A 27329-nucleotide genomic window follows, 5' to 3' on the forward strand; every position below is an offset into this window, starting at 1 on the left:
ATGAGCCAACGCCGCGTCGAGGTGGCGGTGCGCGTTCGACCCGACACGGAATCGCGACATAACTCGTGTGTCTCCCTCAATCATGCAACCCGTCACATAAGCACGCAGGACGACACCGGCGCCAACGCGCTGGTTGGGCGCCGCTTCTACAAGGAGGACTTTCTCTTTGATGAGCATGTGAGCAACCGAGCTGTGTTCGAGGAGCTGGTACTGCAAAAGATGCGCGCAGCCACCCCAGAACACCCCGACACGCTGTGCTTCCTTGCCTACGGCCACACAAGCAGCGGCAAGACCTATACCATAGCGGGCAGCGAGCAGGAGCCTGGCATTCTCGCGCTCTGCGTCGAGGAGCTGCTGCGGGGCGAGGGGGTGGTCGAGGTGGCGATGCTGGAGGTGTATCTGGAGTCTGTGAACGATCTTCTCGCGCACGGAGAGCCGCGGCACATCCGTCGACGACAAGGCATGCAGGGCCCGGTGATTGTAGTAGAGGGACTGACGACGTGCTCCCTCACATCTGTGGAACAATGGAATGCCGTAGCCGCGTACGGCATGAATTCACGCCGCACCGCGCCGACGGAGCGCAACCCCCGCAGCAGTCGTAGCCACGCTATCTTCACGATCAAAAGCCGTGGAGTGCGTCTCTGCTTTGTTGACTTGGCCGGGAGTGAGCGGCAGACCGTCTTCTCTCCTCAGCTCAACAAGGAGAGCATCAGCATCAACAAATCACTCTCCCGCCTGAGCACCGTGCTGGAGGCGCTGAGCAACCAAAAAGTGGCACAGGACGGAACTCGTTCCTATGTAAACTTCCGAGACACCACCTTGACAGTGCTCCTGCAGCGCTACCTGACCGGGGCGTCCATGACCACCTTTCTCGCATGCGTGCATCCGAGCGCAGACTACTACCAGGAGACGCTCAGCACTCTTCGCTACACCCAGCGGCTGAAGCGCATCCGCACCCGCGTCACCAAGGCCGATGAAGGCGAGTGGAGTGGTATGAGGGTCAGTGAGCACCAGGTGCTGCTCGATGAGCTGAGTCGCCTACGTGAGCAGGTGAAGGTGAGCGAGAACACTACCAAGCTCGTTGAGGCCACCCATCGGCGCCGCATCGCAGAGCTGGAACACACGCTGGCACAGCAGGGGGGACTACATGACGGCGCAGCCGGTGCTTCAGCGCCGCTTTTGTCCGCTCCCAGAGAGGTGAGCGCCAGACGCGCGAGGGATACACGGCGGGTAGCGGGCTGGCTGCTCAGCCGCGTCTTGGGCGATCTGCCGGAGCTAAACGTGGGCTACGACGCTTACTTTGACGCCTACTTTCCTCCCTCCGTCCAGGTGATCGGGTACGTTTCAGCCATGGCGAGCCTCGTCCCGCGCACCGCCGGCGACGACCCACTTGCATTTCTTGACGTCGGAGACTTGGCCATGGGCCTCTCCATGCTAGACGCTGGCGTCCCCCCATTTGTTCGACTGCACAAGTCTCTCTGCAGTGACCCGAGTAGCTGGGAGGGGTGCGAGTGGGATGGTGCCCAGAACGTGGTTTACGTGCTCGCCTTCTTTGAGTACCACCCCACGGCCATGTCCCCCGCTGCCGGGGATGCCGCCGGCATGGAGGAGGCGCTGACGTGCTGTGGTGGCTACGTGACGTCCGCGCCGCTGCTGCCGATAGCGACGGTACTCTGCGTGGCAGCGAGCACGACTCGCCGCGTCAAAGAGGAGGTGCTGCAGCGCCTCGTCGACTTGCAGTGTGAGCAGCACGAGGCGGTCGCGGAACAGGCCAAGACCAGGGCACGGACGCCTTCACTGTCGTCGTCGATGCTATTGTCTCGCCAAGATGGCTTTCCTTCAGAGGCGTCGCTTCTCGATACTTCTGACATGCGAAACGTGAGTGAGGCAGAGAGTCACGACGACGCCTCGGCCTCCACTGGCAGCACTAGTGGTGGCGCGCTCCTCGCACTGGAGTTGCGCCGTCAAACGGCGGACACGTCCCACATTGTGACACCATTTCAAGAGGAGGAGGAGGGCAGTGCCAGCGACGGCCGCAGCTGCGACTCGCGCGAAGCGGCGCGCGCAGAGATGCGGTCAGCTGAGATGCACCGCCACCTCCCAGGCGAGCTCACCTCCCTTTCAAGGCCGTCGGTGCCGCCGCCACGAGCGTGCAAAGCGGAAGAGCCCTCACAAGTGAGGGGTGGCAGTGCGGCGGCGGTGTCGTCTCCGCCATTGATGCCGGCATCATGTAAGTCATTTTCCGCCTTGCGGACTTCCGGCACCTCGTCGGCGCCGTTGCCGCCCGCAGACGAGCTTCCACCGGCGCGCACCAGTAAGCGGCGTAACAGGATCGCTGGCGAAGGCAAGACCGTGAACATGCAGTCGTGCCAGGGATGTAGCTCTATGTGAGGACAGTAGCGGAGCGACACCGTGCGCAAACATCCGCTAAATGGACCCCCAGCAGAGTCCTGATGAGGTGTGCGCTCGTAAAACGTTGTGCTTCACTGCTCAACACACATGCGCGGCAAAGATGCACGCCTCTTGCGGCTTTCCACGTGATAGACAGCCGAAAGGGAGCGCACATAGGGTGCTGTGTCGCAGAGGATTCTCTCTGTCTGTGTATTCTCCCTGCTCATGCACCCCCTCCCCACCACAGAGCGAGGGGAGAGCGAGCGGGCGTAGAGCAACGTTGCGCACGAGAGCGAAGAAGAGGAAGCGTGCAGCTCTGCCATTCGAGGCGCCGCGAAGGAGCACTTGTCTTCCGCAGCACCTACCGAGTGCAGCAGAACCCTCTTCGGACCTCGGTACCTCGCCGCCAAGCCCGAGTGCACGACTGCGCAGGGAGAATGCGACATACTTCCGGAGTGCTGGCAGGAATGTCTGCACATGTGTCTGTGACTCTCGTTTCCTTTCCTTTTGCTCCACCTTCTTCTACTCATCTCTGTTGATGCTTTTTCGCGGCACGCCCTCACCGGTCTCTCACCCCCCGTTTCTGTCTCAGAACACCAGCACACGACACACCACGTTGTAGCCATGGCTGTCACCAAAGAGAAGAAGTCCTTCAAGAAGTTTGCCAAGAAGCACTTGGCCGGCGTGATCGAGACCCGCCGCAAGACCGCCAAGTCCAAGAAGGAAAAACTTGAGCGGTTGGAGCGAAAGAAGGCGCGCGAAGCGAAGAATGCGGCCAGGGAGGAGAAGGAGCACATGGATCAGCTGGAGCGGCTGAAGGACACTGACCCTGAGTTCTACTCCTACCTTGAGGAGGAAGACCCGACGCTGCTGGAATTTGGCAAGGAGGACATCGACGTCGTGGAGGAGAACGACTGCAGCGACGCGGAGACGGAGGTGGACGACGAAGAGAGTCGCGGCGGCGAGAGCGACGCAGACAACAGGGAGGCGGATGGCGGTGATGAGGAGGGCAGCGACGGTGCGGCGCTGCGCCGTGGCCGTATCACCCGCGAGGAGCTCACGCAGCTGACGAGCGCCGGCAGTGGTGTGGAGTCATGCATCGACGTCTTCGTCTCCGCTGTTCGTGAGCTTGGTTATCAGGTCAAGGAGCACCCTCGGCCGCAGTCCACTCGCAAGTTCGAGGAGCCGGCTCTGGTGAAGGAGGCGCTGGTGTCGGTGGCGCAGCATGTTGGCAAGCAGCTCAGCACCTTCATCACGGGCAAGGGCTCCTTCAAGTCGCACAAGACGCGCATGCTAGTGAAGCGTCTCCTCATGGCTCTCTCGTCTCTCATTGGCGAGGGCAACATCGACGCCGTCTTGTCCGCGAGCCTCCTTCACGCCATCGTGCCCTTTGTGCCGCTGCTCCACTACGTGCGTGGCGTCACCAAGACGGTGCTGAAGGCGTCGCTGAATCTCTGCGCCGCTCCTGAGGAGTCGGTGCGCGTCGCGGCTTACATGGTGGTGCGCTCTGTTGCAACCCGCGCGGCCGGTACACGCTCCATGTACCAGTCGGCAGCCTTCAAGGGCATTTTTCTCACGCTCATCCGCACTGCCCACCAATACAACATCCACAACCAGACCACGGTTGCTTTTCTCATGAACTGCGTCGTAGACCTCTACGGCACTGACATGGAGGCCGCGTACCAGCACGCCTTTGTGTACCTGCGCCAGCTGGCCATCTACCTGCGTGCAGCGTTGCAGCAGCAGACGCAGAGCAACGTTCGCGCCGTAGTCAATTGGCAGTACCTGAATGCGCTGCGCACGTGGGGGGCAGTGGTGTCGACGTACTCGGAACCGAATCAGCTAGGGCCGCTCATCCACCCCGTCGTGCAGATCGCCACGGCCTTGATGGACCTCTTCTCCTCGCCACGCATGTTTCCGATGCACCTCCAGATTATTGAGGTGCTGAACCACATCGCTAGCCGCGCCGATGGGCTCTACATCCCTGTCGCGCCGTACCTGCTCCGCATTCTGACCTCTCCAAGTGTTGCCCTCTCACAAGCTCAAAATGGCGTCTCGTCTAGTGCAGACCGGGTCGACTTGCTTTTCACCATCCGCGTAAAGAAGTCGCAGGCGCGCAACGGTGTCTACCATCGCGACATCTGGCAGGAGGCGCTGTACCTTCTCACCGAGCACCTTTCCACCCACAGTCACACCGTGGGCTTCCCCGAGGCCTTCTGGGCGGTCGAAAGCACGCTGCGCAAGCTCAGGACGCAGGTGCGTGTGCCGAAGGTGCACTCTAGCATCAACAACCTGCTGCGTCACATCCAGGCGACCTCGCAGAAGATCAAGGCAAAGCGTGACCAGGCCAACTTCGGTCCGTGCGACCTTGCCGCGGTGAAGCAGTTCGAGGACGAGCTGAAACAAAAGGGGAGCGCACTCGCGTCGTACTACCACACTATGCGGCAGCAGCGCATCGACGACCTCGCCGCGAAGCACAAGGACGCGTCAGGCGAGCGCGTCACCCTGGAGTCTGTTGCGGGGAAGCACAAGAGCAGTGGAAAGGCTGGTGGCAAACGGAACCGTCCGCAGGTGCGCCGTGACGCGTAAGGTGTGTAGCAGACCATCGAATGATAACACACCTTACGCGTCACTTCTGAGGCACCGATTGGGTGTGATGTTGCGCCTGGGCAAGGCGGAGGCACTGTCCGTCGTTCTTGTTCCCCTTTCCGCGGATGTATGTGCCACCGGGGCGCATCGTAGCGCTCCTTTTCACCTCTGCGGGGTGGTGATGATGATGGGGTATGTGCGTGTTAGCGAAGGTGGATAAAAACGTAATGCGACTAAAGAAATGCTTCTCTGTGCGCTCTTTTCTTTTCGTTGGTGCTCTGTTCTCGGCCGTCAGTGCTTCAGCCTGAGCACGTCTACGTGTGCTGTGCTGCCTTGTTCTGTGCCCTGGCGATGATTGCCTTTTTGGCCATTGTTTTTGGGGGTACGAGTGTGTTATGACGCACCGCTGAGTAGTGCCGGTGCGGCTCGCGGGTCCGTTAACGCCGTAAGCGAAAGCGCATCAGCAGGAACGAAAGATTACTTACAAGGAGGGCTGCGCACCTGGATGTGCGGTGCGCGAAACAGCTCCAGCGACATGAGCGACGCCACAGAGACTTGCGGAATACCGCTACCAAAACAGTGGTGGCGGTAAAGGATGCACAGCTGAGCCAACGCACAGGCTCTACAGTCGGCTTCTGTGTGCTGGCATGTTAGGCTGCTCAATGCGACGAAAGCTGGAGGGAGAGGGGGCAGGCTGCCGTGCGACTCGCTGTTCTTGTGTTTCTCTCTCTTTACGAGCGCGCAAGTGGTCCAGCCGCTTTCGTTGCCTTCAATCTGCTCCATTCACTATCCGTCTCGTATGCCCCCCTCCCCCTCCCCCTCCTCTCTCCTCCGCTCCCCTTCTCCGTGTTCGTGTCTCACTACTTCCGCCTCACCTTCAAGTCACCACACCGACTGTGGTGAGTCGAATACGTGCATTTCCCTCGTCACAACATCTACAGGCACGCACGTGCGCTGAACCATTCAAAAAAAAAAACACAGACCAAGGCCGGCGCACGTGTAGCTGAGGCCTGGCTTGCATCAAAGTCCTGCCCTTGCTGGCCTGTGCACGTGTCTGCCTCTCCGCCGTGCTGTACGGCTGTTTGTCTGTCTCTGTCTCTGTCTCTGCACATGCGCCCTGGACATGTGCATCAGTCATTTCTCTCACTTCCATCGTATCTACTCCCTACGCCCTGCCCCTTTTTTCGTGTTTGTGTTGCGTGCGCTCTTCAACTGATTCAGCTGGCATACCTCGTCGCGCTCTCCGTTTTGTGTGCTTTCTGCTCGTGTGTGGATTGCGGTCAAAGGTGAGGGGGCGAGGGGGGGGGAGTTCGGTACACTCTCGTGTCCTTCTTTCCACTCAGCACGTGCGTGGGTCCTCGGACGTCGCGCGTTCTTATCTGTGCCATTTCGTTGTCCCCGCAGCCCCTCTCCCCCCTTCCTCTCTTCGGCAGGTGCGCCATCTCCCCTCGCTGGCTCTTTGCTTCTGTGCCGGTGGCACCACACGCCATTCAGTCGTCTTCCCTACCGTTTGACAGACGAGCGCTATTTTCCTTTTTTTTTTGTGCACTGCTCTCTTTCTTCGCGGCTGTTGTTCTCTGTTCTTTCGCCCCTGCCTCGCCTCGCTCTCTTTCTCTGTGCGTAGCACACCAGTCCCCCCACCCTGACGGTTTGCAACTCTCTCAGATCCCACGCGTGGGCAATCCCCTGCCACAGACCCGCGCAGAAATCGCAGGGGCACCGCTGCAAGTGCTCTGACAACGGCGTGGGCCCCCTCTTTTCCCGGTTTCCCTTCGTTCGTTTGTGGACGCGCTTTGCTTGCGGAAGCCTCTGCTGTTTTCCTCCACATCCGTCCGTCGTTGTGTATGTGCGCGCATTGATTGCCATTGTCATGGACTCGCTGTACAACTGGAATGACTCGACCAAGATCGGGGTGGCCTTTACCGGCCTTGGCATGTTCTTCACCTTCATGGGCATCGTGATGCTCCTGGACAGCATTCTTCTCACAATGGGGAACTTCTTGTTTGTGGCCGGTGTGGCGATGGTCATGGGGCCGAAGCGGTGCAAGGCGTTCTTCATCGCGCGCCAGCGCGCATCTGCGTGCTTCTTTGTGGGTATTTTGTTTGTGATTCTCCGTTGGTGTTTTATTGGTCTGTGCATTCAAGGCTTTGGCGCGCTGAACCTATTCGGCAACTTTTTCCCTGTACTAGTGCGTGTGCTGGAGTCGGCCCCTGTCATTGGCCCTATAATCTTATCCGCCCCGGTCCAGAAAGTGCTGTCTCTCATGCATGTCAACGATGTGCGAAACCTGCGGAATGTTTAGAGCTGTGCGCCTGCGCTCTCCGTCTCCCCCTGGGTGGCTGACAGCTGCGGCACTGCGACGTCAAGTCGATTGGAGAGAGGGGTGGAGGGAGTGCAGTAGTGCGGTGATGGAGGGTGGCAGTCGGACAGGTGCGGATCCTTGAGTCGCACGATGGCGATGCGCCCTTTGGAGAGAAAGATCGCGCAGGGTCCTTCAGACACTGATACGCAGTGCCATACAAGTCTCGTTGTGCCCCGCCGCGTCCATGTGCGTCTCCTTCGCCTCTCTTCTGCATTGCCTCTTTGCTCACTTGCACATCAGCTCTCCATCGCGGGATGGGCGAGAAATGGGCGGGCGCCTGTGTGCGACCGTGAGTTGTATGCTATTCCTTCTTTGATGCTGTCCTCTTGTATCGCAACTTGGGCGTCCACCTTCCTCCGCGCTCGCGTGCATGGAGCATGTGAACACCTATACGCAAAACCTGTGGTGCGTATATGCGCAGCCAAGATACGCCCACGCAAGGCCAAGCGTCTCTCTCTCTGTCGAGGACACCTCCTTCCCGATACTGCGTTTAAGCGTGCTGCCGAGGCATCCTTCGTCCGAGGGACGGCGAGTGCGCATGCCTACTTCTCTGTGCGTTGCTACCCACTTGTCAAGCGTGTTTTTGTAGCTTTAGGAGCAAAAAACCGAAGGCAAACCGTAAGGCTGGTGTTTTTCTTGTCGCTCATGTCCGTTTTTATTAGCAGATTGCTATCTCTGCCACGGAGCCTTGAGGGTGCACCAGCTACGGAAGTCAGAATAAGGCGCACCCCGATGCTTCCCGGGGCCACCGCTCCTCCGTCTTCACTCTATTTCGCTCCACCTTTCTCCTTTCCCCGCCTTTTGCTGCTTGCTCACTTTCGGTGCGCACGTCTCATGCTGTGCAAGCGTAAAAGCACACCAGAGAAGACATACTCTCTCCCTCACTCCATCACCCGCCGATTCGTGCGCTCCAGCAAACGATGGAATTGACCGTAGGGAATAGGCAAGTGCTACTGACTGCACACAAAACGTACATTGAGCCAGATGGGCTGGATAGTCTCCGAGCGTTCGCTCAGTACCCTCCGCTGTTTACTTACCTAGCCGGCTGTCCGGAGAGCGGTCCCATCCCTGATGCCGTTGTAGTACGGCGCCTGTATTGTGTGGCGCATCGTATTACTGGCGCCCTGGTCGACCTGGTCTATCGGGACGCATGCAGCGGCACGCAGACAGAACGTGCACTGCGCCTTACTAACGCCCACCCGGCTGCGCTGCTGCCCATCGTTACTGTAAAAGGGCAGCGCTACGCATTGTTGGCGCGGCAGGCGGAGGTATCTCAAGGGCTCGGAATTGTCACCACGGCGATGCGTGGTGTTGTGAATGCCGAGGGCGGCTTCGCCAGTGACACCTATGCCAGTGCGCTGGAAAGGGTCGGAGTTCGACTTGCGGATGCAACTCCTCTCTCATCTACTGCTTTTACCATAGGTAACGAGGGCGAGCCCGCCATTCGTCTCTTCACGCTGACCTCGGCGTGCGATGAGGAGCAGGCAGAGCAGCTTCATAGGGACCCGCGTTTAGCACTGGTGGCGCTCAAGGACGTCTTCGCCGCAGGGGATGCCGCAGCGTCTTTGGCAGTGTCCTTGATCTCGGCCACTGCTTAGTTGCACCTCACACCGAAGAAAGAGGGACGCGACTCACGACCAGTGCAACCACCGGCGGTCTTTTTCTTGGTCTGCCTGTATCGTTTTCCCTCTTTTTCTTAGACGTCCTGCGACGTTGTGATGTCTCTCTCACGTTCCTTTCCCATTTACGTTTCGATTGTATGTATCATTGCCCCCTTCTTGCGAGCGTCCGCGTGTATGAGTCCCTCCCTCATGTACAGCCAAATCACACTTGCACCTGTTTGTGCGCATGCATGACTTCCGCCCTTGCCTTGCTTCTGTGTGGCTCTTACCCCCTTTCGCCCTCACATTTGTGTGCCGTCCGATGCGACCGCCAAAACGACGCTGACATCACTGCCGATTAGAGGAGCGCCTTGCTGGTCACTCATCGCATCTTTTCCGTAGCACGGCTTAGAGAGACCCTGCACACCTTGACTGTGATCAAGCTCTCCTTCGAAGGTGACAGCTCCAGTGCTTTCTCCAGAAGACTCCGCAGCCGCCGAGCGTTACCGTCGATGCCGCGTTGTGTTTGCAGTACCGTAATGGTGTAGGCTTCCGCCGAGACGGGGGACTCGCAACCGGTGCAGTATCGAAACGCGTGCACTGCCCTTGGCAGAAAAAGGGTAGTCTCTCTCTCTCTCTCTCCTTCACGCTCGCTACTTGCCCCCCTCCTCCTCGCCTTTTGCTGAGCTGCGCGCCGTGCACCCAGCTCCTTTGCAGGTGCTAGTGAGCCTGTATTCGCGTGCTATGGAATCTCAGCGTGATTGATGTTGTTCTCGTGCACTGAATGCACCTTTTCCTTCGCCATGAGAGTGACATGCACCGTGCGCTCTGAGTCGAATAAACAGATGAGTCCAAGAAACTGTTGTGGAGAGAGAGAGAGAGACAGACGTCCATAGAGCACACATGCACACTCGCACTTGCGCTGACGCTTTCGCGAGTCTGCTCGAGTCGCCTCATCCGCGCTGCTCTTCACCACTCTCTCCATCTCATGTGCGTCGTCGCACTTCTGTCTGTGCGCCTGCCGCCATCCTCTCCCCCTCCTCGCGTTGCCGGCATACACGCAGAGGGCCTTCGACATGTACCTCTCTCTCTTGCCTTGTTTCCGAAGTGTGTCTATGCCTGCGCACATCTTCTTGTTTGTGAGCAGCGGCGTGTGGCACCCACTCTGCCATGTCCTTATCTTTTTTCCATTTCTCCACGTTTTTTTGCTTCTGTGTCTCTTACGTGCCCTGACAGCGACGGCCACCACACGCTGGCGTCATGATCCAGCGCCCACTCGTTGTGAGGACGCCGAGCAGCCTGCAGCCTGCCCTCTGGTGCGGCTGCGGGCTCTCTCTGTCGTCGGTGGACAGGGCTTGGCTGGCGCTGTGCCGAAGAGCCGTGTCGTCATGCTCACGCCTGGGCCAGACCACTACGAGTCGTGCCCGCGTATACGACAAGTACACGCATCCGCCTGCTGTTTCTCCTGCTACTACTGCGCTGCGGTCATGTCGAGCGTAGTTCTGGGTCTCGGCTGCTGTGTATGCAGTAGACTGGCAGTGGGCTGAACGACGCCGAAGGGCGTCGGTCGACCCGGTTCCCTGGCATTGCCGCCGTGCGACAGCGGTAGGTGGGCTGCGGCTGCCTATGCGTGTATAGGTGCCGACTTGCTCGTGGTGGGGTGGACACGTTGGAAACGGAAGAAGCCGCCTCTTCGAGGCGGTGAGAGGTGGTGGCGTATATCACACTTTTCCACTCGTTTTTCACTTTCCGCCTTGTGTGCCGCAGTGTTTCGTGCCAGTGTTGTGACGTGCATGTGCCCATTGGCGGGTGCACCTCATGAGATCAACGTACGAGTGGAGCTGCGGCACAACGAAATTCAAGGCGAGAAGTACATGCGAGGCGGAGCTCGTGCACAACGCATCCTTGGCAAGCACCACAGTGCCGCCCTTTCACGTATTTCGCGGCTCTTGTCGAGGGCTCCGAGAGTGTTGGCGCAGCGGTTTAACAATGCGAGTGTGACGTACGAAACGACGCCCCAGCAATGAAGAGTGACGCACGCAAACGCATGAGCGGCATGGAGATACCTGGCGTGCACGATTGCTGCGGTACGCGCTGTGCGCGTGCCCTTGTAGAGCCTTCCCCTTCCTTACTCCTCCCCCACGCCTTCATTAGCAATCCCCTTCGCCTTCTGTTACGCACCCTTCTCTCTCGGCGCCTGCCCACATACCACAAAGCAAGCACCCTCTTTCATTCTGTGGCGCACGACACCGACGGCTCTGCACGGCAACTGCTGCGCAGCCTCGCACCATTTTCTCTACGGCGGAGACGAGAAAGAGGCACAATAGTAATTCCATGACCACCACCATGGACCCCGACGCACCGTCGGTGCTCACGAGCGAGGTGTACAACGCTGCCGAGGCAATCTTCAATATGCTGCAGAACAAGGAAAAGCTTGTGTCTTTCCTCGACTGCACAACGCTTCTGCGTGGCATGGGGATGAACCCGACGCACGACGACATGGACAAGCTGAAGGAACTCATGGCGCAGCCCATCCTCCGACTAGAACAGTGGCGTCGAGAGGAGGAGCTGAAGCGCGAAAAGGAGCGGCGCAAGGAGGAAGCGCGCGAGCGGAAAGGTAAGGCTCGCGCGAGCGCCGCCCATGGGAGGAAGTCGATCGTGAAGAAGGTCACTGACCCTGCAGCTGAGGCAGCACCGGTGGACATTACACCTGCTGAGGAGATTAAGAACATCGACTGGAACATCTTTATTAGGTGCACGGAGATGATTTTCCGAGATCGCATGCGCGAGGAGCGCGCGGTGCTAGAGGCACTGAAAGTTTTCGCCGGAGACTCGTCCGCAATCATGTCGCGCGACAGGCTCATCGAAATCGTTACCACAAACGGCGACAATGTGTTCACCCCGACAGAGGTAAAGATGTTAGTTACGATGCTTCCGGAGAGCTGCCCGGTAAAGGAGTGGGCAAGCCGCATCGAGGGTACATATGTGGCCCCCACACAGGAGGAGATCGACGCCGCTGCCATGCGCGAAATCGAAGCGCGTCGCCAACAAGAGGCGGCAGAGAAGCAGAGGGAGACGGAGAAGGATCCGTTGGAGGGATTGTGAGGCAAGCAGCTCTTTTTCGTTACCTTTCCACCGTTTGCCTGGTCGAACCCGGGCAGCACTACGCCTAACTCGTGGCGTCGGTGACATCAACACCTTCTGAACCTCCCAACACTTGTCCGCGCTTCTCCCCCGCTACCACCAGATCCATGGCAAAGGGAAGCCAGCGAAAAGGAGAGAGCCCTCGGATGTACAGTTTTTCTCCACGCCATGCCCTTGCAATCTCGACTGTAGATACCCCTTTGTGCTATAACATGCTGTGGCACTCATGGGCTCGAGTGAGTCCCTGCGCCGTGGGTTGCCGACACCGGTACTCAACACTCACCCACTCGCTCTTCACGAGTGCTGCTCCCACCCCTCCCCATCGCTCATCATGACCCTGCATCCATTATATCGACTCTCGCGTCACTCTGTTGTGGCCACATGCGCTGCACTCCACTCTCTGCTATCCCTTTTACCTGCTCGCTATTTGCTCATCTTCACTGCTCACCACCCGCGCGGCCGCACACATGCACATGCTCATTCACGCATACACGAGACCTCCTGCAACGCGTTCACTATCAAGACTCCCCCTCTTCTGCCGCTCCGCGTTTGGCTTGTCCTCTTCTCTCCTCGAGACCGCATCCGTTTCGTGTGCCACTGCCACTAGTGCATTCATTCATCGTGCCGTCAAGCATCCTCTGGCTGTGCGCCTGACTTCTGTGCCGCTGCTGCGTTGCTCTCGACACCGGTTGTTTGCCGCTTCTCCACCACCGTTCACCCCCAGCAAGCCCACCGTTCATTCATTCAGTAGTATTCACAGTGATTGTGCTGCTCGATTTCACCGTCACGAACAATGTCCGAGATGAACCTCATTGTGAACATTACGTGCAACCCGCCTGTCATCTCCATCTTTGGGCCCATCAAGGAGAGCACGATTGATCGCCTCAACGAGACGATTCCGAATTCCTGTTCTACCACCAACACCGGCAAGACACCGTTTGCACTGGTGCGCAAGGAGGACCCTCCGCACTGGTTCGGCGAGTTGCGCACTCAGTTCGCCACTGAGGATATCGGCACATCGATGCTATTCATCTCGGTTCTGGATGCGCTTGAGGAGGAGCGTGTCTGGAAGTTGCGCGGCAGTACCTCCTTGAACCACGACGGCAACAAGACCACCTACAAGTTCTTCTTCGTCCGCGGTGCTCATTAGTTCTTCTCCTGCGCTAAAAGCAGCTCGTGTTGAATGCGTTTGTCTCACGTTGATCCGCGGCTGCAGCGCCAGCTCCGACCACGGGAGCCATTCGTGTAGAGGTGGTCTATTTGTGTTTCTCGGTGAGCCTTTGAAGCAACAACCAATCCCTGCCTTCTCTCTTTGCTCATGTACATAATGCACAGCGCTCGCCCACTAGCGCAGCCGACGAATTGGAGGCAAACGAAACAGGCAAAGGAGGTGGTCCGAGCGGGATAGAGCGGATGGGGACGCTGGCACTGCCAATGCTCTAGCGAATCCACACCTCTTCTAGCGCTCCTCTTTCGGCGTTCGTTTCGTTTGCTCTCGCTGACATGACGAGAATGTAATGATTTTGCCATTTCCTGTTCTTTTTTTTTTTAGCTGATACCCACCCTCACCCACTCCGTCGGTCTTCTTCATGTTTAGCACTTGCCGCCGCGTCTTCATCGCATCGGTTTTCTTTTCCTTCGTGTTCTCGATTGAATTTCTGCGCCCCACCCTTTCCCTCTTTTCCCTGTTGTGCCACTGCCACAGTGCTGTTTGAGCTGAGACGGTGACGAGTGGGTTAGGCGTGGAGGCCAGTGGGTGACAGAACTGCCAAACAAAACAGCGACAACAAGCAAGCAACAAACGCCGGAGAGCAAACGCACGAAAGGATCATTGTTGCTCTCTTTTCCTTTTCTCTGGCCTTGGCGCCACGGTAGCCGGATGGGGCATTGCCTACGTCATCTCTGGCGTACAGTGGGGTGGCGGGTCGTGCTTTGCAGAGGGCGCAAAGTTTTCAAACGTATGTGGGGCACCGCCCTACTTGACCGGCTCATTAACTCTCTCTCGCCGAATGAGGTGTCACGGCGCGTGCGCTCTCGGCTCCCCTCACCTCAGTTGCAATCGGGCACCGCTGCCTCTCCTGCACATGCTGTATCGACTGTCAGCGCGAAGTCCTTTGCTTCCCTTCCCACTTTAGAACCTGGTCTCTTTTCAGTGGTTCCATAGGCGGTGCAGTGTTTTGCACGCAGGGGCGTCTCTCGCTCGTGTCCCCCAAACGGTCTCTCTCCTCGATTCTGCAGTAGCCCACTACTGCGTCTCCCTTGATATGCTCAACGGCGTGCATGTAAGGCACATGAGCACGCGCACCCTCACGCTCACAGAACACAGGTAGTTGGGGCTCTGCGACATAGCAGCCCGGAGTCCCTTATGACGGCAATACAGCTCTCTTCTCTACCGCTGGCGACACAGATGCTGCTGGATCCAGCGGTGGTACTCGATCAGGACATCCTTGAGGAGTGGAATGCCGCGTGCGCGGCAGCTGGCTCCCAGAGTATCGAACACACCGGCGTTGATGTGTCCTCGACCATGGCTAGGGGCGGTGTCGCGCGTCGGCGCGAGCCACGGCGGCTCGTGGACACAAACGACTTTCTCAAGCTTGCAGAGGCTCTGGACACGCTCGCTGATGAGCTGAACGTGAATGCTGCCCTCGGTGGTGCATCACCGTCTTTGGCCGCAGACCCACCCGCGAAAGCCGCGAGGCGCAATCTCAACGTCGACGAGCTGGACCCGCTCGGGGTGGACGGGCTGATGGGGGTACAATTAGAAGACGCGCACGAGGCTCACCGGCTTTTTGGCGCGAAGGAGTACACAGCCGCCATGGCCGCTTTCCTCCGTGTTTCCTCCGCCTGTCTAGCGCATGAGCTGACGCCGGCTCTGCTCAACAATGTGGCGGTGTGTCACTTCGTGATGGAGCAGTGGAGCGCGTGCGAGGCAGCCACGCGGCGTGTGCTCGCTGTTGATAGGACCGAGCGCTATCCGAGCGCGCGACGACTGGTGCGCGTCTTCATCTCACAGGGGCGCCTGCAAGAGGCGCAGCAGGCCGTCAGCCCACATCGTGACGCCATCGACTGGGCCGCCGAAGTGGCGGCTGTGAAGGCTTGCACGAGCTACACCAACTTCTACGCGGCCCATCAGTACAGCAAGGCGCTCGAGAGCTTGGAGGTGGTGCTGTCCCTTTGTCCGTGCGGCACGCTGGAGGCTGCAAAGGCGCGTCTTCTCTCTCTCGAGAACGCGGCGCAGGCAGTGAGCTACGCGGCGCAGCGTTCCCGAGCGTATGCGACGTCGACAGAGCTGCACTTCTGTTTGTGGTCTCTCACCTTCCACTCCGTCACCTCCGTTGTTGGACTCGACACCCTTCTCGCGGACATGCAAGCCACACCATTGGGCAGGTCGGAGCTGCGGTTTCGACACCTGCACACGCACATCGCACGTTGCAAGGAGGCGCTTGCGAAGCTGCAGGTCCTGAAGACTGCGCGACAGTGGCGCGAAGCAGCAACCTTTGTCACACAAGTCCTCGCCGAGCCGTTTCTCCCAGATGGGCTGAAGGGTGTGATGTACTACGAGCGTGCGCGGGCCCTTGCTCAGCAGGCAAGCTGGTACGCCACCCTTGACGATACGCACCGTGCACTGTCCTACACTGAGGCGGTATCACTGCGTGCAAACATGTTGCTTCTCGTCGCCCGTTGCGAGGAGGCACTTGGACGCTTGAGAGACGCCGTCTACCACACCGAAGAAAGCCTTGGCCTTGCCTCCAACGCTGCAGCCGTGGAGCAGCTGCGTTCGCTAAAGGCACGCTGGGCACATGTGCAAGCGTCTACTGATGCACCCAGAACGACACCGCGCACCACGTCGAAAGAGACACCGAAGCCAAACACGAATGCCAACGCGTTTTCTCCAGTCTCTCGCGCATCACTTGATGTACATTATAAAACGCTCTCTCTCCCCCGCAGCGCCGGTGCAGCAGAGGTGAAGAAATCTTACCGGGCCTTGGCGATAAAGTGGCACCCGGATCGGTGGTGCAGCGCCTCGACTGAGGCCATACGCACCGCAGAATCCACCTTCAAGACGATCCAGCACGCCTACGAAGAGATCATGAAGAGCGCCTCCTGAATGACGTCCCAGGGCGGTCATTGTTTCCCTCGCCTCACAAACGCCACGAGCCCCGTCTGCGTGTGCCTTGGCCCACCACAGAAACACTGCTGGAGAAGTGACGACGAGACAACAACGCAACAAATCAGAATTGCCGCTGATCAAAGGAGACCTCCTCGCTACTTCCGCTACTTCACACGCTCCTGGCGCATCTCCAGTTACTGGGAATGGAGGCTGAACCGGTGCCGCATGGCATCGTCGCACCATCATCCCCCCCCCCCCCACACACACACATAGATGCGTGTATCGAATGCATCGACTACTTCAGCTCAGCGGGCTCTTTGATCTCTCTCTCTTCACGTCTCTCGCACGACTATCGCGGCTTGCTTCATCTCTCCCTTCCTCGTCCCCTGATACACGGGGAAAACTCCGGGCGCGCATCTAAGTCAATGCTGGCATCCCCAGCATTGCCGCTCTCATCACTCCAGCACGTTTCGACTGCGCGAACCTTCATCTTTCACCTTTGCGCAATACAGCACCCCACAGAATCTGACACTCGTAAATATTCTTTTTCAGCTTTTGCTTTGCTTTTTCACCTAAACGGCAGGGACGCTGACATTTCCTCCTGCCCCACCTCGCCAACTCATTCGCCGCGCACCTCTGTGTCACTGCAAGCCGTAACGCTTCTTCCTGCGGAGCCCTTCGGTCGATTTGTCTTTATTCACCGCCCTGCGCAGCTTGAGGGCTTCGGCACCTACCAGCTGCTTTCGCCTCTTGGCTGCCCAAGCCGCTGTGCGTCATAACACACCCGCATACATTGTCCTACGCACCAGTACATACGCACTCCTTTCTCACCTTTACGCGGCCGCACCTCCTCGTCCAAGCAACCACGGCAACTACTTTGCTTCTCTATCTTCGGCCCTTATTATTATTATTATTATCCGCGCAGCACTTTCACCGCGTCGGTTTGTTCGTCACCTCTTCTTCCTGTGGTTGGCCTCGCGCTTTCACATTCTATAAATGTTTTTTGCTCTCTGACCCGCTCTCCCACACACATACACACACACACACACACACACACACACACACCCGTCCCCCCCCCTCCCCCCTCATTCTTTTTTTTCTTTTGTGTTTGCGTCTCTTTGCCCCCGCTCTCCTACTACGCCGTTTCCCTCCCTCGCAGCCACTTGCCGCAGTCCCTCCGTGTGCCTCTCTCTCTCTCTCTATCTCGGCAGCCTTGCCACTCTTCCTTTCCACCTGACGTCACTAGACGCGCACTCGCATCCTAGCAGGGGATCCGCTTGGCAAATGGGGCTCTTGACGACTGGCGGCGCCCCAATACAATGGGGCACCGATGCAAATAGCAAAGCCATTCCGCACGTCAGAGAGCACGGCATTCAACAGTTCCTCAACGTTTTCAAAAGCAAAAAGGACCTCCATGGTATGCCGTTTTTCTGGGGAGAGGAGCTGGAGCACCAGCTGATCCAGCTCCACGATGACACGGTTACCCTCAGCACAGAAGGTGCGGAGGTAATGAACAAGCTGAGGGCGCGTCCTGACAACTGTGCCGTGTGGAATCCCGAATATGGAAGCTTCATGGTCGAAAGCACGCCAGACCACCCTTACACTCTGTCGGTGGAGAGCCTCGACTCGGTGCAGGACAACATCGCGCGGCGGTACCACATGCTCAACGAGGAGGCGCCACCCGGCGTGGTCGGCACCACCTTTGTGACTTTCCCACTCATGGGCCAGGGTAACTTTGTACACTGCAGTGATAAGAGCTCTCCGTACTCGCAGTCGCTGTTTGTTCCTGATGCGTGCATCAACCAAACGCATCCGCGCTTTGCGAACCTGACGGCAAACATTCGCCTGCGCCGCGGTCAAAAGGTTTGCATCCTGGTGCCTCTGTACGTGGACTCCCGAACAATGCAGGACACGGTGGACCCCCGACTAAACATTGACCTGACTCCACACAACAAGGACATTTTTCACTCCAGGAGAGAAAACGGCAGGAGCATGACCGACGAACTCTACGCGCACACGGACGCGTCTGCCGCTCTGCTAGTGCCGAGTAGCTCTCTCGACCCACGCGAGGACTACCCTGTCACCGAGACTCTGAAGCAGCTCTTCACCCCTGCTGCGCTCTACTACTACGCACAGTACTTCACGGGACAGCACCGCGAGCATATGCAGGAGCGCTACAACGCGTGTAACTACCCCGTAACCTTGGTCAGCCACCCGTGCATCTACATGGACTGCATGGCCTTTGGCATGGGTAACAGCGCTCTGCAAGTGACGATGCAGCTGGACAACATTCACGAGGCGCGCCACGTGTACGACCAGCTCGCCATCTTGTGCCCGGCGCTTCTGGCTCTCAGCTCAGCCACGCCGTTCCAGAAGGGTCTTCTTTGCGACACCGATGTGCGCTGGCTGACTATTGCCGGCGCCGTCGACGACCGCCGCGTGGAGGAGGTGCCGCATATCCTCAAGTCTCGCTACGACTCCATCTCCGTCTTCATCAGCGACAGAACCGAAAACCTCGAGGAATTCAACGATTCACAGATAGCGATAAACCGCTCGTACTATGAACTCCTGAAGGACTCCGGTGTCGACGTGCGGTTGGCGAACCACATTGCACATCTGTTCATTCGAGATCCGCTTGTGATGTACGACAAGATGATCGACATCGATGACACGACGCACACAGAGCACTTTGACAACATCCAGTCCACTAACTGGCAGACAGTGCGCTTCAAGCCTCCGCCGCTAGGCAACGACATTGGCTGGCGCGTTGAGTTCCGCGTGATGGATATTCAGCCAACGCCGTTCGAGAACGCCGCCTTCGCCGTCTTCATTCCGCTTCTCACCAAGGCCATCGTCAACTACAAGCCCTGCTTTTACACCAAGATCTCCATCGTCGACGAGAATATGGGCCGCGCACATCGCATCAACCCATGTGGAGAACAATACATTATGCGCAAGGACATTTTCGCCCACAAGTGCACCGCCAGTGACGAGGAGACGGCGAGGATGAGCATTGACGAGATCTTCAACGGCAAGGAGGGCGGATTCTATGGACTCATCCCCCTCGTGTGCCGCTATCTCGACGACGAGGGGAAGCGAAGTCCCCTCGTAAACTCCTACTTGAAGTTCCTGTCAATGCGCGCCTCTGGCCGCATTCCCACACCTGCGCAGTACATGCGAAAGTTTGTCACGACACATCCCGACTACAAACACGACTCACGCCTCACCGACAGCATCGCACGTGACCTTGTGCAGCGCATGCACGGTCTGGCTTCGAATCAGATCCACGACGATGACTACCTTCCCATAAGCGTCTTCAAGGCCACCACAAGAGAGAGTGTCAAGTGAAGTCTGTCTTGTTATTCCCAGGGATTGCCTAACAAAACCGCTCAAGCCGACCTCGCTCTAAGCTGTTTGCTGAAGGATAACCCCTCCCCTCAAAACAACAAATAACGAAAGCATTCAAGGCAACAAAAAACAATATGGACTGTGTCTCACTTTTGCCTGCCTTCCTTTTTTGCTCGGTGCTTTGCCTGCTGGCTTACGTCCGCGGCGGCGCGACAACGTTGGCACATACCGCAGCTATTCTCTCCCTCGTTTCGTCTGCTAATTGCGCGCTTCCTGTGTGCTGCTGCACCATGCCTATTTTGATTTGTCTCTTATCCAGCGCTGCATTCCCTCTCTTCTCCCCATTGCCCTCATGATGCCGGCCGCCTCATCGTGATGTCATGATCCAGCGCCCACTCGTTGTGAGGACGCCGAGCAGCCTGCAGCCTGCCCTCTGGTGCGGCTGCGGGCTCTCTCTGTCGTCGGTGGACAGGGCTTGGCTGGCGCTGTGCCGAAGAGCCGTGTCGTCATGCTCACGCCTGGGCCAGACCACTACGAGTCGTGCCCGCGTATACGACAAGTACACGCATCCGCCTGCTGTTTCTCCTGCTACTACTGCGCTGCGGTCATGTCGAGCGCAGTTCTGGGTCTCGGCTGCTGTGTATGCAGTAGACTGGCAGTGGGCTGAACGACGCCGAAGGGCGTCGGTGTGCCCAGCTTCTTGCAAGTATGCGATAGCATTCTGTGTTCTGCACAAGACGCCTTCCACCCGGGCGGGCCTGCAAGGCATGTGGCCGCCTCCCAGCTTTTCAGCATTCTGGCGTATTACGAGACGAGGAGCGCAGTGGCGGCGCCTCCGTCCGAAGGCAAGAGGACGTACGTACAGGTGTAACCCCCCTCCTTCTCCGCGATCCCGTTCTCGAGGGCGAAGTTGCAGCACTGGCAGCCTGGCTGTGCTGCAGTGAGCCTACTAGACGGATACACACCTCACGTCCGGCTACACACCTACAGGTGTCCTGGTGGCGCAGCCAGTTCTCTCGATTACATACAAAGCAAGGTCGCACCCAGCCCTCGTGTTACCGGAATGGACGCCAACTCGCACCACCCGGTGTGGGACACGAAAGGACCGCCCGACCGAGCCCGGTCCATTCTATACGATGGGCCCCATCGTAAATACTTGACGTGAGCAAAGGAAGGAGGACACCCCAGCACAGCACGGCGCCGACGGGGCCACGGAGACGTCACCGGACGTCACCCGGGCGCTCGACTGCCTCACCTGCGACTGGGGTACCGTCACCACGGCGCCGAGCCACGGCTGCACGATACAGTTCACTATTCATTTTGAGGAAGCATACGACGCGATGCCGCCAGGGTTGACTGCCACCTCATCATACTCTTTCCAAAGGACGGACTGGAATCTGTAGCGCGCCGTGATTAAGAAATCGTCCCTCCAAGTCCGTGTCTGCCGCAGCAACGGAGAAGCGAAGACGCGCAAGCTTGTGACTACTGCGATGACGACGGTTCCCACAACACCGCAACGCATACACAGCTGTACACCGTCCCTCATGGAGACAGTGAAGGTCATGACTATCGCCAACCACCACCAAGTGGCCTGCCCCGTCTACCACAGCCGCTTCTGGACCGTTCTGGAGGCATAAACGAGCCTCACCCGAAGGAGCTATTGACATGGTATCCTCTGCGTCCTGCCAGCATCTCCTTTTCTTGGAGATGCTCCTGAAACAACCCCAAAGTGCCACATTGGAGACCTGGGTACACTCCTGCAGCGGTGCAACTCCTCTCCGCTTCCCCATCATGGGCACGCATTCCGGCATATCCATGCCACCCCCGCGCACGGCGCTCACCAGGAGCGTGGCAAAACAATCACCACCCCAGCACGACATCCGGCAGCCCCCTCCCCCCATCGCGTCCGACCACGAGACCCAGCGCCGCACCTTTCAGGCTGTTCACGATGGGTGTGCTCCAGGTGGCGCTCCGTGCAGTCCCACTGCGGCCGCGCCCTGGGCCTCGATGAGGTTCGCTGCGAGCGCGACAAGGCTCTACCGACGCACGGAAAGAGGGCGCCACTGGATATTTGTAGCCAGAGTGTCGCCACCGGCCGCGTCGCTTCTACATGGAACGGGGAGGCTCACCGTGTCCCCTCTTCCTCCCCTGCAGCCGCACGTGCCCGATGGTGTGGTCCCGCGCCCTACTGTCCCTGTGACACTGACCCCTGATCTGCGCAACCCACATGAGCAACTTACCTCGCGACGACTGCGCGACCATCTGGGAGACAAGCTCCAACCACGGCAGGCCTGGCTTCCGTCCCCACCGCTCCACCGCAGGCCGCGTGGGCTTGCTCCCTCACACGGCGGCCCAGCACCAGCCAGGTGCCACGATAGGGGCGGCGTTTGCGGACTCGACGCTCGCGCCTGCGGCTCGGTAGGTCACGGCGCTGGCGAAGTGCGGCGTAGGCCCGCACCGTATTGTGGGGTGCCCCGGCTTGAAGAGGCTCAGGGAAAGCAAATTATGGCATGCATGCCGACTGCAGGGTCTGGGAAGGCCCTGAACTGCGGCTGGCCGACTTTCTCCCTGGCCTCATCGGGCATGCACCTGCACCACTGTCTCTGCCCTCGATGAGGACGCTGAAGGCGGCCCCGCTTTGGGTCGGGGTGTGCGATCTAGCCGAGTGTGTCTAGCGCCGCCCGCGCGATACGTAACCGGAGAAGTGGCAATGAAGGACAAGACGAGCCCGCTAGATGCATGGCCTCATTCGGTGTCAGGACGGCTCCTTCTGGTCGACCAGGGTTTAGCCACAGTGTGACAGCGGCAAGTGAGGTGTGGTTGCGCATGCTTGTCTATCCGTTGGCTTGTACGTGGGTGGAGCGACATGCTGAAGGAAGATCTCCACGCTCTGCATCGCCCGCATCGTCCCTCCCTGCGCACCAATCCGCGTTCGTCCATCTGTTCCTTTGGTAGCGGGAGGAGGTGAGGAGTGGTGGCGAGACGAATGGGGCTCTGCGCGCTAGGAGGGATGACAGGGCAATTTTTCTCTGTTTTCAAATACGAGTCTCTCGCTTCCACAGTCTCTGTGACTGTGGTTCGCTCAATTTTTTGTGCTCACTTTTTTTTCTGAAGTGCGCCCTCCGTTTTTTCACCGGCACGCGAGCTCAACAGCGATTCATAAGTGACGGCTCGAACTCCGTGACATGTTAGGTTTTGTGCTAGCGCTGGGAAAGGGAGGAGGACTTAATATGTTCCATGGCTCTATAGCGGCGTCGTGGTGCTGGGTATAGCCCTTGTTTGGTTCTCGCGCGTGTGCGCTTCGCTGTTGTCGCTGCGGACAACGGAGACAGCAACGGGCAACCATGCATCGAGGCGGGCATGCGGCAGGACTATGTCCGTGCCTTTCTTTATTATACTTTTTTTTCATTTCATACGATGTTCGCTGTTCTTTCTGCAACTTGCCGACATGTCTCTCCAGGCAGAACTTACCATGGTTACGGCCGCGGTACGGTTAAAGTTGGCCAGCCGAAATCCTCTGCTAGTCTACAAAACTGTGTGGTCTTCTGTAGAGTTCGTCTGTACAAGAAGGCACTCATCTTGCGGAGAGAATCACTACAAAATGAAAATTAAGTGAATACAGGGCTTGGTTGCTGCGGACTGTACCTGCGCCACGTAGTGGAAACCGTCCTGCGTGCGAGCGTTCTAACCCTCCGCCTACTCGCACAAGACAGGAACACGCGTCGACAACCAGGATCGCGCCAAATGAGAGCAGGAGGAAGGGCTAACAGACAGATCCAGTGACGACGGCAACAAGACGATGCAATTCATACCTGCGGCTCAGAGCTGCTGTTGCCCTTCGCCCTGCAGACGCCTTTGTTCTTCCCTTCCCCACCTGCGCTGAATGTGGCTTGCCAAGGTTAGCCCCCTCTCTTCCCACTCCTGTGCATCTCTGTATCTCTGTGGTGTGCCAATTTCGCTACTCCCACGAAGAAAGAACACACTTGCATTCATCGGGACCTTCGCCCGTCTCCCGAGCGCACGAGCCTTTGATGTGGCCGATGTCGGCGTCGGACAGGGATCACCTGCCGCGTATTCACGCGATGGCGGCGTCTCGCGAAGACCACATTTCCACCATGCCCTCTGTGGCAGCGGCCTGCCGTGTCTCCGAACCGCTTCCTCGCCTGTACACGAGCGCGGCCATGCTAGGCCGCATCTATGCACCGAGCGCACCACACCGCATAACGAACGGAACTGCGAGCACCCACGGTCGCGCAACCCCTGGGCGCCGTTTTCACGCTGTACCTGCCGAAAGTCGAGCGGCCAAGACAAAGTATATGCACTGCAGGTATCCGTACCATCTCATGCCCCTTGGATCATCCTTCCACACGCCGGTCTGCTACTACAGAGATGCGCTGCGCTTTGCACAGACCGTGGAGGAGTCCCAGAGGACAGCCATCAAATTTGAAGAGCGCCGATGCTGGTCGCGTCTGCAGAAGAAGTGCACGTCTCACGCGCAACGGCTTGCGCCTACTTCTAGGCAGACTCCGCATCTCGCCTGCAGCGCGAAGCCGCCGCAGCCTGTGAAGACGGTCGAGCCTGCCGCGTTTCCCATCGTGGCCTACGACTCCATGTCATCTGTAGCGGAAAGCAAGCTGGAAGATGAGGACGACAACTCTTTTGCTCCGCCATCTCCCCGCGTACTACAGGAGAAGGAGGCCAACAACATCGTCGAGAATGTGATGAGGGCAAGCAATGTCAGCGCGCATGCAGGTGAGTCTGCAACGGGCAACTCCTCCACGCTTCCTCTCTTTCTCGGCGATGAACCGTCGCGGCGCCCGTGCGAGACCAAAAGGCATCTGCCCGCCCTGCCTGCGCAGCTAACAGGTCCGTCAAGACTTGCTGCCTCCAAGTTCGATGAGCGAGACGCGGGCGCGCAACACGAGGTGTTGGAACAGCAGTCTCCTCTCTTAGTGGAGACGCCTTTGACGTCACACGTGACTTCGCTGTCCATCTCACACCACTACACCGAGCCAGCACCGGCTGTGGCGCCGGCCTCGGAGTTTGCGGTGTACCCACTGGTGCCTCGCGCCGCCGCGCACGAAGATTCAAGCACAACATTGAAGACGGTGACGATGTCTGGGACCCCACACGATAACCCGGGGGCGCTAATTGGCTTAGATACGCTGCGCACTGAGCGTCTGCTTGAGGCGCTGCAGTGGGTAGAGGCTGCCATTCAGCACGCGGCGGAGTTGAAGGCACATAAGTCCACCGCGCCACCACAACCGTGCTTATTAGACGCGGCGCACCGCACAGCTGTGCGCCAGGGCACCAAACCGATACAACCTCCTCAGCACACTCCTCAGGAGGAGCACCCACCTTGGGAGCGCACCCCTATGACAGAGGTCGTGCCGCGGCGCGAGAATGTGCCCTTTGAAGGCCTGGAGGAGCTGCGTCCACTGCGGAGGAAAGAGGCTGTTGCTCTGGTGAGCTCCTGCTTTTCAGCCGTACTCGGCGCTGTGTCCGAATCGATGCGCAGTAAGGGGACACCGGACACGCTACACGCAGCCATCACTGCACCGACAGAGGACGAAACCGCTGCGAGCCCGTCGCCATCGGTGCCGCCACGCCCGACCTCTGCTGCATCTGAGGGAATTTTGCGCCAGCTGCGGTTGGACGTGTCGCGTACGATGGTGAGCTCCATCTTGAGTTGCACTGCTGCGGTTCACAGGCCGTTAGTGCCGTGCAACCGGATATATTCCGCAGACAGGTAGGACAAGGCAGCCACCGCTGCTGATCTCTCCCCACCACCGCAGCTTCGTCCTACGTCTCTCGCGGAGTACTGTGGTGGCACCTTATCTCCTCCGATGCTTGCCCCAGCGCGTGAGGCTCACTGGTTTCAGCTGCGTCGCGATCGAGCCCATGAAGCTGGTTACAACAGTGACACAGTCGACTTGCACCACCGAGTTTGCCTACGCCGCCATCGATCGAGCTGGGTCAGCCAATATTACGGAGCTGCACTTCCACGAAGTGGGTCTTTTTCCCGGAATCGTCTGAGCTCTCACTGCTTCACCTCCTCCATTCTTGCGGACTCGTGCCAAGTATTCTGAGTTCAGCATCGCTTCTGCGTGAGTGGCCACAGGCTCGCGTGCGCCATTGCATGTACATTCGAGAACTCTGTCTCATTCTTCTGTTGTTGATGCGCACTCCGCCATGCCCCATCCTCCCTCCGCGTCCCTACCCGCCTACAGTGTCCCTTCTGCACTTTTTCCCTCGCGTCAGAAGCAGCAAGCGTTTCACAAACGAGGCACTGAAGCAACGGTAGAGATGTGGGTACGGGTGTGTATGGCACGGATGAGTGCAAGCACATCTTCGCCTCTTCTGTTCTGTTCGCTGTTGCTATTTCTTCTCTTGTTCTTTTCATCGTATGTACCCTGTTTGGTTACTTGCAACACTACATCTGGTAAGGAAATGCACACACAGAAAAGTCTCGACAGAGCTGAAGAATCCTTGCTGCAAAAGAACCGCGACTGCTAGGCGTGCAGTGCGGGTTGACTGAGCTGGCGCCCACGTACAAGGAACAAACAGGGACATAGGCTGCAGCGCACCACCTAAAGCAGCGGCGGGGGTTATTGTAGACGCCGCGTTTGCCGCGCTTTGTCCCACGCCTATCTTCGTGATCAATGTTGCCATTCTCCGTTTTATGCATACGCCGTTTCAGCACTTTCCTCTCTCCTCACCTTCCCTCTTCTCGGGTTTCGAATAATGCACTGCGCATCTGCCATTTGTTCGGCCTCACACACCGAGGTACTGAGGACAGCACAGATCGACACACACACACACACACACACACACACACACACCTTCCGACCGACAGAAACGAACTGGGATGACACGAAGACGTTCGTTTCTCTTGGACGGCTGTATCAACACGACCACTGCTCACAGCTGATCAGCCTGCGTGGAAGAATTCGTGCGCTCATCTCCACTGCACTAGAGCGAGATTAAGCTTCCGCGACACAGCGCTCCCCTATCCTGCCAGGTGCTGCCGCATCCGACAGGAACCTCGTTGCACAAGTCTTCCTTCAGTCCGGCTTCCTTGTCTCACTTTCTTACACTGTTGTCACCCAGCGGAGACGCGTTCATGCGCATGCTGCTGACCACCTAGAGCATCATCCGAAGTTATGACACCCGCTCAACTTGGGGAGGTGAGTATGACGCGTTCCGCCGTATCCGACATCAAACCTTCTCACCGTGTGCACACCCGCGATCCAGCCGCTGGTGCTCGGCGCCTGCCGCGAACTCGAAGTCCCCTCTGCTGTGGAGAGGTGCTCCAGTTCTGCATGTGCTAGGTTTTCGTCGCATCATCGTATTGCACACTGCGGCGCTCGAAGGGTGAACACCTGTGCCCAAGGTTCTGCTCCTGAAGCCCTTCACTGCCGTGAGTACCGTCTCTCCGCTGCTGAGGTGCTGCATGCTGCATGGCTGTGCCGTGCGCCAAAAAGCGTACGGGTTAGGGTTAGGGTTAGGGTTAGGGTTAGGGTTAGGGTTAGGGTTAGGGTTAGGGTTAGGGTTAGGGTTAGGGTTAGGGTTAGGGTTAGGGTTAGGGTTAGGGTTAGGGTTAGGGTTAGGGTTAGGGTTAGGGTTAGGGTTAGGGTTAGGGTTAGGGTTAGGGTTAGGGTTAGGGTTAGGGTTAGGGTTAGGGTTAGGGTTAGGGTTAGGGTTAGGGTTAGGGTTAGGGTTAGGGTTAGGGTTAGGGTTAGGGTTAGGGTTAGGGTTAGGGTTAGGGTTAGGGTTAGGGTTA

At 58.3% G+C, this 27329-nt stretch overlaps 9 protein-coding genes across 9 annotated transcripts; all 9 read left to right on the top strand.

Moving 5' to 3' along the window:
- LMJF_18_1600 (putative kinesin) lies at positions 1 to 2391 on the top strand (the record flags this gene model as incomplete). Its single annotated transcript, XM_001682517.1, has 1 exon — positions 1 to 2391. The coding sequence occupies one exon, from the start codon at positions 1 to 3 to the stop codon at positions 2389 to 2391; it is 2391 nt and encodes a 796-aa protein (XP_001682569.1).
- A 624-nt stretch (positions 2392 to 3015) lies between these two features.
- On the top strand, positions 3016 to 4980 carry LMJF_18_1610 (conserved hypothetical protein; the record flags this gene model as incomplete). Its single annotated transcript, XM_001682518.1, has 1 exon — positions 3016 to 4980. The coding sequence occupies one exon, from the start codon at positions 3016 to 3018 to the stop codon at positions 4978 to 4980; it is 1965 nt and encodes a 654-aa protein (XP_001682570.1).
- A 1870-nt stretch (positions 4981 to 6850) lies between these two features.
- On the top strand, positions 6851 to 7282 carry LMJF_18_1620 (conserved hypothetical protein; the record flags this gene model as incomplete). The annotated part of the gene is made up of 1 exon (XM_001682519.1): positions 6851 to 7282. The coding sequence occupies one exon, from the start codon at positions 6851 to 6853 to the stop codon at positions 7280 to 7282; it is 432 nt and encodes a 143-aa protein (XP_001682571.1).
- Positions 7283 to 8262: 980 nt separating this feature from the next.
- LMJF_18_1625 (conserved hypothetical protein) lies at positions 8263 to 8940 on the top strand (the record flags this gene model as incomplete). The annotated part of the gene is made up of 1 exon (XM_001682520.1): positions 8263 to 8940. The coding sequence occupies one exon, from the start codon at positions 8263 to 8265 to the stop codon at positions 8938 to 8940; it is 678 nt and encodes a 225-aa protein (XP_001682572.1).
- Positions 8941 to 11277: 2337 nt separating this feature from the next.
- Positions 11278 to 12048, top strand: LMJF_18_1630 (conserved hypothetical protein; the record flags this gene model as incomplete). Its single annotated transcript, XM_001682521.1, has 1 exon — positions 11278 to 12048. The coding sequence occupies one exon, from the start codon at positions 11278 to 11280 to the stop codon at positions 12046 to 12048; it is 771 nt and encodes a 256-aa protein (XP_001682573.1).
- An 832-nt stretch (positions 12049 to 12880) lies between these two features.
- Positions 12881 to 13237, top strand: LMJF_18_1640 (conserved hypothetical protein; the record flags this gene model as incomplete). The annotated part of the gene is made up of 1 exon (XM_001682522.1): positions 12881 to 13237. One exon carries the CDS (start codon positions 12881 to 12883, stop codon positions 13235 to 13237), a length of 357 nt encoding a protein of 118 aa, XP_001682574.1.
- A 1215-nt stretch (positions 13238 to 14452) lies between these two features.
- Positions 14453 to 16195, top strand: LMJF_18_1650 (putative chaperone protein DNAj; the record flags this gene model as incomplete). The annotated part of the gene is made up of 1 exon (XM_001682523.1): positions 14453 to 16195. One exon carries the CDS (start codon positions 14453 to 14455, stop codon positions 16193 to 16195), a length of 1743 nt encoding a protein of 580 aa, XP_001682575.1.
- Positions 16196 to 17482: 1287 nt separating this feature from the next.
- Positions 17483 to 19546, top strand: GSH1 (putative gamma-glutamylcysteine synthetase; the record flags this gene model as incomplete). Its single annotated transcript, XM_001682524.1, has 1 exon — positions 17483 to 19546. The coding sequence occupies one exon, from the start codon at positions 17483 to 17485 to the stop codon at positions 19544 to 19546; it is 2064 nt and encodes a 687-aa protein (XP_001682576.1).
- Positions 19547 to 23577: 4031 nt separating this feature from the next.
- LMJF_18_1670 (hypothetical protein) lies at positions 23578 to 25299 on the top strand (the record flags this gene model as incomplete). Its single annotated transcript, XM_001682525.1, has 1 exon — positions 23578 to 25299. One exon carries the CDS (start codon positions 23578 to 23580, stop codon positions 25297 to 25299), a length of 1722 nt encoding a protein of 573 aa, XP_001682577.1.
- Between the last annotated feature and the right edge of the window lie 2030 nt (positions 25300 to 27329).

The sequence above is a fragment of the Leishmania major genome, chromosome 18 (assembly GCF_000002725.2).
Source record: "Leishmania major strain Friedlin complete genome, chromosome 18".
In the NCBI taxonomy this organism is placed as follows: domain Eukaryota; phylum Euglenozoa; class Kinetoplastea; order Trypanosomatida; family Trypanosomatidae; genus Leishmania; species Leishmania major.